Consider the following 12,344-nt stretch of genomic DNA (forward strand, 5'->3'; position numbering starts at 1 on the left):
AAACAGAGATATGAATTATATGAACTGAGATTGTTATTGTTTCTTCCATAATTCATCTGTGGTGACTTTAATTCAAAGTGAGCAAGGCCAAATCTTTCTTAATCACTGTCTTGGTTATGATTACCCTGTCCATGGGATTATGCCCAATTATATTATAACTTTTTGATTTGCCAACTAGCCTTAATGGGTCAAACTGACAAGCACTTTAAGTTTCCATGTGGTAAAGTTTTTATGGTTGTTTATACAGTCCCCAGAGTATGTATGTGAAGTTCTAGCTGAAAATATTATATAAATAATTTATTATAACATATTATATAGATAATTTATTTCCACTTTGTAAGTGTGCAAAAAAATGCTATTTTAGGGTTTGTATAAATGCAAATGAGCTGATCTCAGAACTAAATGGCAGTGTCGTGTTTGGATAGTGCAGATTTAGGGGCGGTATTATCCCCTTCTGACATCACAGGTGGAGCCAAATTTGTCTCCTTCAATAAAGAGGGTAAGCTAATTTTTTTGATATAAATTGATATAAAATATATCTGCTGGTCAATTTCTAAGTAAAATACACTGTACCAAGCATTGCTCAGAGGTTGATTTTCTAAGTTGATTTTAGAGGGGAAAATGTAAAGAAATGCAGAAAAGTTAAGGATGATCAGCTTAAATGATCTCACATGCTTTAAAATGGCAACAAAAACCCAAAACACAGGGAAGAAAACAAGCAACTACTGTTAAAACAGATCGGTAAATGGTCAGGATGCCAAATATTCAGGCTTTCATCACCTCTAGAAATATCAATGATGATTTAAATGATCTGTAAGTACTGTGACAGTCAAAAGACATTTGATTGAATCTAAGTTGTTTGCAAGAAGCCCCTGTAAGACATCAACTGGTCCTGGATTTCAGAAGTCCACTGCATGGCACTGGTTAGTGTACTGTTAATGTATAAGGTCAAACAGCACATCTTAACCATTAAAACAGTCTTCTAAGAACAAAAAAAATCATGACCCAAATAATCCGAGCTGTTTTGTGGGAAAGAAAAAGAAGAGGAGAGAAGCTCACGCTATTTACCTTCAGTACAGTGATGTTCCAGGTGAAGCTTTCCAGAGCTTTACTCTGTTTACGGCCTTTTAGATTTTCCTTCTCCCCTAACCTGGGCAGCTCTTCATGAAACACCATGCCTAAGACGGAATAAACAATGCATGTTTTTCTGTTTTAACCTTCTTTCTTTCAGTAACAGTGCTTTCAGAATGCCATTTATGGTGTAAACATGATTCGCTAGCTGGCAAATAATAGATGTGTATGTATCTTGTGGTTAGAGAAAAATATCGCGTTTTCCTTGATGAATTATTTCAAAGCCTCCATAAAATGCTTCTGCATTCCAAATCTGCTGTGCTGTCTGTGTTTTCTCTCCCTAATCTCATCAACGTAGCCTCATAAGGACATAATAACACAGCATTTTGACTGAAATGTTGATGTTCGCTACTAGGGGTAAATAATGTGAATTTCCTAAAGTGGTCCCAAAACAATTAGCTTCTTCCAAATATTATTGCATTGTTATGAAAGCTTCTACTGTTAAATGTAATGAGTCAATAAACCCACTCATAAGGATGGATTTTACAGCAGTCACAATAAATGCATAACTACTATTTGTAAAAACATCCTGTGAAGGTTGTGGATTGAATGTAAATTTTTTCAATGTATGAATTTGTTTCTGAAGATTTCCATGTATCCACTGGGTCCAAAGTAAAATAACATTTAAAGGAACACTACACTTTTTTGAAAAATACTTATTTTCCATCTCCCCTAGAGTTAAACATTTTATTCTTTCTGTTTTGGAATCCATTCAGCTGATCTCCGGGTCTGGTGCTAGCACTTTTAGCATAGCTTAGCACAATGCATTGAATCTGATTAGACCATTAGCATCGTGCTAAAAAATAACCAAAGAGTTTCAATATTTTTTCTATTTAAAACTTGAATCTTCTGTAGTTACATCGTGTACTAAGACCAACGGAAAATAAAAAGTTTGACCTTCAGGTCCAAAAAAAGTGCGTCCATCCTTCACAAATTAAATCCAAACGGCTCCAGGATGATAAACAAAGGTCTTCTGAGGGTAATTCACGCGGTGTTGTTGTAGAAATATCCATATTTAAAACTTCATTAACGAAAATAAATACCTTCTGGTAGCGCCGCCATCTTAGTCGCGTCCAGATTCAGGATGAGAGCTCTGTGCCCCCGCCCTCCGAATTTGTCATATGTCACTAAGAAAAGTGCGTACACTACGCTTATACTCTCTCCTGAATGCGGACGCGACTAAGATGGCGGCGCTACCGGAAGGTATTTATTTTCGTTAATAAAGATTTAAATATGGCTATTTCTACAACAACACCGCGCGGATTACCCTCAGAAGACCTTTGTTTATCATCCTGGAGCCGTTTGGATTTAATTTGTGAAGGATGGACGCACTTTTTTTGGACTTGAAGGTCGTGGACTATGGGTGGACCCCGTAACATTACATTTAATCAACTGAAAGATCTTAAACATTTTATAAAATATCCGAAAATGTGTTTGTCTGAAAAACGATGGACATATGCAACTCGGACAGCTTGGGGGTGATTAAATCATGGGTTTAATATCATTTTTGGCCGAACTATCCTTTTAAATAGGAAAAATATAGAAACTCTTTGGTTATTTTTTAGCGCAATGCTAATGGTCTAATCAGATTCAATGGATTGTGCCAAGCTATGCTAAAAAGGCTAGTTCCAAACCCGGAGATCAGCTGAATGGATTCCAAAACGGCAATAATCAAATGTTTAACTTTAGGGGAGCTGGAAAATGAGCATATTTTCAAAAAAAGTGGGGTGTCCCTTTAAAAGGAAAGACAAAAATGACTTCACTCACCTTCCTTTTGCACTTGTGCGATTCTCTCCTGCACTCCGTCTGCATTTTCAATCAGCTGCTTATTGGCAGAGATCATCTGAGGAGGCCACAGACATGAACAGGATTATGATCTGCTTATTCACACACAATGTACGTAAAATGACTAACAGCATCCAAACCCAAAGGAAGGAAAACACAAATAAGATCCAGTTGTTTTTGTAGACAGCAATGAATAGCAGATTGAGACTTTGATATTGAGTCGTCTCCTGTTTTTCCTAAAAAAAACCTCTTCACCCTAGCAATCAGACTTTACTGATGCTTGTGCGTCTGAATGAGCAAATCCAAACATGTTCCAACGTCTTGCAAAAAGCCTCCTCGAGGCGAAACAAATCTCTACTAATGCCAATAGTTTTCACTCTAAATGTTCAACAAGCACATATTGGTGTGGTCTTGTGTGGCTGGCCACATATTGTACTTTTGGCCAGGCTATACTATCTATCTATATTTATTTTATAATTCTATAAATTTACTCTGTGTAAAACATTGCCTGTATGTGTTTTAGTTTTTCCCAACTAAATTTTGCTGAGCATCATCTTAGACCACATTAATACTTAAAAGCACTGTGAACTCAATTTTAGCTCTTGAGCTATGAAAGTGGAATCTTAAGCAATAACATTTTCTGGGAAGACCTTTGTTGCCCTTTCCCACAGTGAAGATATTTATGAAACAACCTGCCAGTGAAAACTGTCTTGACTCTTCCCATCGCAAACAAACAACAGAGAGGGAGACAGAAACAATGTATATGCATGTATGTATGTATGTATGTATGTATGCATGCATGCATGCATGCATGCATGCATGCATGCATGTATGGAGATGAGAAGGAGGGTGGTGACTAAAGCCACAAAGCTGTAAACTAATTTTGTGCCTAGTCATACTGACACATACACATACACACGCACACACACACACCGACATGGCCCTAAAAAAAAGCCACTAAAAAGCCATCTATCAGAACCAATAACAATAGGGGATGCAAAGTATAGCTAAATAATATATCATATATTTTTGTGATGTTTTTATGAACTGCTACATCATTGTAATGTTTCAAAATGTCTTTGTGTGTCAAAAACATACTATCAAAGGTCTGAGTGATGTGTATGTGGTTTGATCATATAGGGATGAAAAAATGAAGAAAAACTGATTTTTTTTACATTTAAGCGTAAATTAAAATGTTTATAAAAAAATAACAAAAATGTAAATATGCATAAATATTTCGGGGATAGGCTTAGAGCTAAACACTGTATTATTATATCAGTATAAAAACCATTATTAAAAGACAAAAGTCTACTGGGAAATGCCCGTAAGAACTTGAGACCCCCATGTGACATCAAACTGTCCACCATAACATTTTTTAAAATGGTTTAATTAACATTATTAGTATTATATAAAAAAAATAATCTGACACATCACCATCTATTTGCAATTCATCAAAAAAACCTTGCTTCATTGTATGACTACAAAAATGCATTTCTTACCGTGTCATAACCATTGAGCAGTTTTCGTGTGGTGTCTGTCACGTTCCCCACAGGTTCCAGGTATGGGTAACCATCCTTCAGAGTAAGCGTGGCCCCCGGGGGCCCCTCGGGAGTCTGCAGCCTGGTGGCTAAGCTCTGGATACACTGCTTCAAAGTGGCCACTGGGGGGAGCCCACACAGTTCTTTAAAAGCCACCGTGGCACTCTAGAGAAAGAGGAACCATGAAGAAAAGTTACAATGGGTTACCCACAAGTATTTCAATAACAGCAAATGTGTCAAATAAAGGGAAGTAATACAGTAAAAAGTACCAAACAGATACATGTTACCAAACAAAAGAAAAACAAACTTGCACGCTTTTTCATTTGTCATATATGCTCACAGAATATGACCTGGAAAATCTCTCTAAGAGAAAATGATTCCAATTGAAATGATTTTATTAAATCAACTTCATTATTAACCTCCTAAGACACCAGCATTGGTTTGTCTTTGTTTTTCGGATTTCTTCCAGCTATTTTGGGGTTAGGAAGAACCAATAAATATAATAACCACATTTTTTTCTTAGAGCATGAAGCAATGTAATTGTCCATGTTTGTGTACAACAGGTTCAGATACACAGAATTAAATATTATGGTGCAAACAACAACAACAAAATGTGATGTCCACGTATGTCTAAGGAGGTTAAATCGACTATGTTCTGTAAAGCAAAAGGCAGAAGCAAAATAATCCACTTCCCACCTGTAAACAATCAGACATTTGCATTGTAACAGTTTTCTGTGTCTGCTTAACTGTCAAACGCCTTAGCGTTCAGTCTAATCGGATTTTCGGATTTTTATCATGCACTTCCTCTCGTTACGCTGTTGGAGAAATAATGCCAGTTTCTATTTTTCACCTGACAGAATCGCACACCCACAACGCTTTAGAAACCCATTTGGGAATGCATGTGTTTGTGCATCTTTGAGGACCGGAGTGGGTGATTCGTGTTCATATCGGTGTTTGTATGTTTGCACAGGAAAAACTATGGGGGTGTGCTGAATAATTAGTCAGCTGTGAAGGAAGAGGACACTGCTGTTGTTCGGTAACGCCAACAGACGAATGTTATACATGATTAAAGAATGTGAATGCAAGTAAACAGTAAAGAGGAGCGAGGAAAGTTTTGTAGGGTGACCCTCAAAGAATGTCTGCTAAGATATATGTCACTGTAATAAATACAACATACATCTTTAACAAAATAACAAATGAAATGGCATTTCCATTTAAAGAAAGATCACAGGCAAAACATTTCATGTTTGCTACGTTCCGAAGTAACAGAGTTATATTTCTGAGAAACTTGATGCCAAGTGGTTTCATAGTGTCATTTGGTTTCACCATACTGTTAACAAATGTCAATTCTAACTTTTTTGTTGACATTCTCTGTCTGTCTCTCTCGCTTTCTCTCTCTCTGTGGCATTTGATCTCGTAATCTGACTCCACACAGTACTTTCATCTCTTCACCCATCACAAGTCTAGCAGAACATTTATTACTTGTTTTTTCTCTTAAACTAAACAGTAACTTCTGAGCATCTGTAGTTATTTTTCCAAACTGGCAGACTCTAAAACTCCAGAAACAGTGATTAAAATTAAGCTTGGCTTCGGAAATGGGTAGGAATGCTCCATTGCGGAGGTGTTCTCAGTTGTTCTGAACAAGTCTTTATAAAGAAAACAACAAATATAAACCCAACAAACCTAAAGGAGAAACTTCTGTCCTAATGTATTTAGGGCTGTCACGATTATGAAATTTGGCTGACGGTTAATTGCCCAATAAATTGTGACGATTAATTGCCCGTTTTATTGCTTTGACATTTAATTCTCAATTTTTTGTTTGTTTGTTTATGAAATAATTTTCACACATTGTTGTGATTATTAAAATTTAATCTTTTGCAAGGTTTACATGGCAGTAAATATTAATACACAACACATATTTAAAAGTAATTTGATACTGTCTCGTTTATACAGGTGCTGCAGCTCCCCCTTGTGTTTTTTAGAGAGATGTGCAATCATTGTGGTGATCTGAAATCATTGTGATGAGGTCAAACAATCACGATGAGACGATTATTTAATCATTGTGACAGCCCTAAATGTATTATCGGTTTTCAGAGTCTTGTACGGTCATGTTATTAGGGTGTACTCACACTATCCAAACCAAACCGCGCTCAGGCGTGTTTGACCCCCAAAGCCTGGTTCGTTTGACTAGTGTGATCGCTCTGTACCGTGCCCGGGCGCGGATTGGTTAACCGCGATTCAAAAGGTGAAGACGTCAGTTGCGCGACCACTCACCTTTATCTGCCTCCGTAAAAACCTTTTGATGCACGCAGCGGGGTTATGTGAATGTCCGAGCTGCACACGTGACAGATCAACTAAGCAATATGATGACATGTGAGAGGGCTGTCTGTAATTGTGCACCAAACGACTCCGAATAAAAAACACAGACTTGTCATTACGGTGGGTTCCACTGTTAAGAGAGCGTTTTACTTCCTGCTTTTTCAAAACAATGGCATCTTAATGACGAAAGCACACCCGGGCAAGGATCAATAAAAGTACAGTGTGAGCGCGTGCATCTGGGGGAGTAGGGAGGGGTGACCATCGAGCTGGGGTTTGGTTTGGATAAGGTGAGTGCGCCCTTAGAGTAAAAAAAGACAGAACTCAATTCCATAGCCAGTTAGTCAGAACAAATGGCAGTCGCTTTTACAGTATTAAAACACTCAATGTTTCTTTCTTAACTTTAATAGTTTCACCTTCCTTACCATTGCATCTTCTCGAAGGTCCGTAGCCTCTCGTAGAGGTCCGCCAGCTGGTCGAAAAGTATCATCCAGCGCTTTAAAGCCAGTATTACGGAGCGTGACATATTCTCGTCCACGGCGTACCCCTCTCCTGACAGACAGACCCCGTCTCTGGGCCTTACCGCCACCTCTGCGGTTAGTGATAGCCACATGTACAAACAGGCTGGCGTGGGACAAAGGGTCTCCGGCAAGACCCAACAATGGAACGTTGCGGTACCCAGGCTGCAGACATTCAAAGGCAATGGTGTACTGACCAATGAAGTCATCACCTATATAATCATCATCCAGAACTACGAAGCGTAGTAGGGCTAACTCAGGCATGTTGACCTGTGAAGAGAGAAAACAATGATTTTTTTTAAACAACTTTTTTTAAACAACAATATAGGATCTAACAGGTTGATTCTATACAATAAAACGTCTAGGGCATGCATGACCAAATGCAACTTAATGCAAAATGCATGCAAAATTTCGTACAGACTATTGAGCAACGTAAACCATTGCTACTCCACAAAATATGGCTGTTAAATACGCATTTGCATAAAGCGCTTATTGCCTCATGTGTGTTTTATAATTCCATCTACCTGAACATGGAAAATGTTTGCATACACGCACCCCACATCACCTGGGCATCTGGTTATGTAGGACAGACGTAGTAAGCAAGGACAATTAAACACACAATAATAAATCCTAGACAGCAGGAATACCTAAGGGAGTGTTATAATGAAACTCACCTATATTCAGTCACTTGCACAATTTGCTACTTTACACTCTTTAAAAATGAACTACTGCTAAAGATTTATATAGTCATACCCATACAGTGAAACACACACACAAAAATGTAATTAAGAATAAGAATTGAGGTGCAAGTGAAGTTCTGCAAATGCATGGGAATATACTCAGCCATGTGTGAAGAAACATACAAAACAAGCATGACATGAAAAATGATGTTGTGTCACAGTGAATATACATAATTAAACTGATAAGAAAAAGCATACGTACACAAAAGAAAATGGCTTAGAACACAGTACATAAAATATGAATTTTTGTGAACCTGCCTGCGAAACCCAGGTTAAAGTCTGTGTGATAATGTAGGAAACAGTAAATCCCAAAATATGGTAATATTACAATCTGATACTTTACTATAGCATGGTACCGCCCAAAAAAATACTGTTACCCACTGTTCTACACAAAAATATTATACTGTATGACCAAAGTGTGTTACACACCAAGCACAGACACTGAGACTGGAGCATCATTAGTAGTACAGGTCTCTCGGTGACTAATGCGTTTAGTAGAAAAGGCCACAGGAAGAGACCCAACAGCATTCTATCAGATCCCACCAGGGGATCTACTCTTACTCCTGTGTGTAAGTGTGGGGCTCACGCTGTCAGACTTCCTCCCATGACTTAAATTTGTATGACGTCTTCAAGCTCCAAGCAACAAGACAAACAAACTCAAACAACAAGAGGCACAAAAACCCAAAGGAATGACAAATAGTGTGTGTGAGAGATATATGATTTCATTGAACGCCCACCAAACCCACTCTTTAGATCACCAAATGGGTACAGCAGCCTGTGTGTTAAAACCCAATAGCAGGGATTTGTACAATAAGAGCTAAAAGCAAATCATATTCACCAATTGCTACCGTTAAGATATAGACCTTTCAAATTTATGTAGAAATATCTAGGTACAGGTAAACTCTTTAAATTGAAGCCAGGGTAGGCAACGTCGGTCCAGGAGTGCCGATGTCCTACAGATGTCCTGCAGATTTTAGCTCCAACCCGGATGAAACCTCTGTAGGTGACTCTTTAGACCTTGATTAGTTGTTCAGTGCCTGGGTGCGTTAAAGTCCTTAAGCTAAGAAATCCCTTAGATATAGGGTTGAGTGTACCATTAATAAAAAAAATGTTCACTTAAGGAACCATAAGACTGTCAAAAAATATTTACCCTTAAATGCTTAAGTATTCCCTTAAGTTCTGCTATGTGTTGCTACAAAGTCCTAAGTACTTAAAATGGAGGGACTGTAATAGGAAGTTCCTTAACGTCAAACGCAATGGCCGATTTTATGGTTTTTTAAGAAAAGGAAGTACCAAGCGCATTTCTAACGATCAAAATAATCCCTTAGAGAAAAGAGATGTGCATTTATTAGGAGAATAGCGGTTTGATCGTCAGTCAATCCAAAGTGCTTCAAGTTCTAAATACTTTGAGGCTTTATACATGCGGTTCTTTACAATCTCTTTATTTGCGACGTTTCATTGTACACAAATTCACCATCTGTTGAGTTGCATGCATTGATTTGTTTACGCTGTGAGATTTTTTGACAGATACTACCGTAATACATCTTGGTATAAACACTTTGGTAAAGGTGACAGGTAAGACCTTTGTTCAATTCAATTTTATTTATATAGCGCTTTTCACAATTGTTAATTGTTTCAAAGCAGCTTTACATGAATAGATGTAGGGGAAAACACAGAATAATCAATAGATAATATAAGAAGAATACAGCGGCTAAGAATAAACCATACAAGCGAGCGTAGTAATAATGTAACATATATAGTAAAGGGCTAAGTTAAGCCAATGTTGGCTGACTCTCCCGGGGATAAAAAAAACCCTAGGAGAAAAACCCTGTGGGAAAACTCCTAGGAGGAGAAAAAACATTGAGAGAGATTAATATATATAATAGGGGTGACCCCGAATAGTCGAAGATTCGATGCATCGATAGGAGAAGCCTGATTCGACTACCAATCTCACAGTCGAATCGTCGCAGATGTGTTATGAAATGAGGATCCTTTAATTTTGGCCGTATATGGGTGCACACATTATCTGATTTCACATATAACAGCTTTCTCCCAATATATTAATATACAGCATATTATTATAATTCTGCAAATAATAGGCCCTATGTGAAGTAGCAGCTTTCAATAAATATTTTTAAAATGCGTTAATAAATTCAGCAACCCCTGTGACCGGGCTACACGTCCATAAGAGGTTCCTATGTTAAAAACCATTGCCTCTTTGTTTCTACATTTTAAAAGAAAAAGCTGGAAATTCTGGCTATAATTTCATTTTTTTAATAATTTCTTTATTTTATTTTATTTATAAATCACTCTGGGTTATCTGATGTATCTATTTGGCTTGTGTTTTGTTTTCGTGCACTTGAGGCATTTTGCACATTTGTTCTGCACTTTGTTACTTCTGACCTTATTTTATTAAAAAAAAGTATTTATTACAAACGTAAATTCTGATCTAATTTAAGTCTGTACATTTTGGATAGCTTTTCGTTGTATAGATTTCGCACTATTGCGTGCTGGCCATGCTTGCGCATGCAATTTAGCCGAACGTGCTAGGTGCTCTTCGTCTCATATTTAGACGTTCATCAAACTAAACATTAAACAACGGATGTTTTCGACGGGTATAAGTTTTTAAAATGTATTTAAAACATAGTGGTTATCTTGTCAAACTACAAAACAGGTAAGCCGTTTCTTTAAATTTCGGTGATGAAACGGAAAATATCTGCACCGAACCTATTTTATGCCTGACACGACTGTCTTTCTTGTGATTTAATGGTCGGTGTTCACTTTCAAATGATAGAAAAGAGATTCCTGAAATAAATAATATCATCCGGTCTTTCTGTATCTAAAGTTAATACAGAGATTATCAAAGTCAAAGCAAGCAAGCAGGTATTTCTGTGCTAAATAATAATGCGTAGAGTCTATAAAATCATTAATTTCAGTGTTTTTCTAGTTATAAATTAACGTTTAATGAATTGTATATAAAGATTCGTTTTTATCATTTGCAGTAACAATCACAAATTATTTGTTATTTCTCATTTGTCGTTTTTTTTTTGTCATGACTGCTTTGACGCGTTTAATCTCCAAATTAAATAAAAACACTGAATTAGCCGAGGTTTCCAAGGCAGGATCACCTTTGTTATATTTTTAGGTTTTACTTATCAAAATGTATTTTTGTGTGATGTTCTGTAGATCGTGGCTTTAAAATGTTATGAGGAATAATTAAACAAATGTTGCCTTATTTTACCTTAAAAATATATATATATAAATGCATCGTCAGTTTTGTCTTCGTTTATTACTTGAAAGACAGTTTTGGTCACTTTATCAGAAAGTTGTTTATGTGTGCTGCTTGTGAAAGAAAATAAAAGTTATCAATTTGTACGTGGTCTGACCCCCTCCCAACCCATGCACACACACATAGATGATTCGACTGTCGGTCGACTATGGAAAGATTCGACAATTCTGATTCGAATATGTAAATCCTTAGTCGAGGACAGCCCTAATATATAAACACGATAGGGATAGGAAACGGGTAACCGGGTTAAACTGGTTCAGTCAGTGGTCGTAGGTCGCGCATTGGCTGGGCATCACGTTGAAGGACAGCCAGTAGATCAGTGGTGTGATGACCTTCACATCAGCAGGAACTGGGTCTGTTTGTCTCATTGTTGAAACGCTCTTAAAAAAAACTTCCCTCAGAAGGCTATAAATCGCATGTGATTGTCATGCGCATCTCGTCAGTAAAGCCGGTTCCTTGATTAGTAGTAAATCGCCATCACCTGCTTTCAGATAGAGGGGCATTTACTACACAGAGCTGTAGTTTACTGACAATCGGGACAATTTCGCATTAATTATCACAGACGTATCGCATGTGATATGTATGCGATATGGCCCAGCTTGTCAGTAAACTACCGCTTTGTGTAGTAAATGCTGCTCCATTTAAAAGCAGCTGATGCCGATTTACTTCTAATAAAGGAACCGGCTTTACTGACGAGATGCACATGCCTATCGCATGCGATTTATCATGCAGCCCTACAAACAGGCACAGGTGTACTTGATCAGAGCTGGAGCTAAACTCTGCAGGACATTGGCACTCCAGGACCATTGCCGCCACTGAACTAAAGGAACTTCACAATGTCATAGAAGAACCAAAAAGTACACTTTTGTACCTGAAATGTTTATTATAGTACCTCAGGGATCGGGGGGAAGCACAAGGTCACGGGCCCTATGCATAGGCACTACTGATGCCCCCCCCCCATTTTTCCATTTTAGTTTTCTAATCACTACATGAACAAACTGTATGATATAATCAAACAAGACTTGTT

The 12,344-nt window shown here is 37.6% G+C and overlaps 1 protein-coding gene across 1 annotated transcript in view; it reads right to left on the reverse strand.

Annotated features, from left to right (window-relative positions):
* The window catches only part of plcl1 (phospholipase C like 1), a 67,109-nt gene that overhangs the window by 3,000 nt on the left and 51,765 nt on the right, over positions 1-12,344 (reverse strand). Inside the window, exons 4-7 of the mRNA XM_065251805.1 lie at positions 7,196-7,558; positions 4,416-4,619; positions 2,899-2,974; positions 1,069-1,178 (exon numbers count right to left, since the gene is read on the reverse strand). Coding sequence (XP_065107877.1) covers positions 1,069-1,178; positions 2,899-2,974; positions 4,416-4,619; positions 7,196-7,558 — 753 coding nt within the window. The remainder of the gene's footprint in view (positions 1-1,068; positions 1,179-2,898; positions 2,975-4,415; positions 4,620-7,195; positions 7,559-12,344) is intronic.

The sequence above is a fragment of the Paramisgurnus dabryanus genome, chromosome 15 (genome assembly GCF_030506205.2).
Source record: "Paramisgurnus dabryanus chromosome 15, PD_genome_1.1, whole genome shotgun sequence".
In the NCBI taxonomy this organism is placed as follows: Eukaryota; Metazoa; Chordata; class Actinopteri; order Cypriniformes; family Cobitidae; genus Paramisgurnus; species Paramisgurnus dabryanus.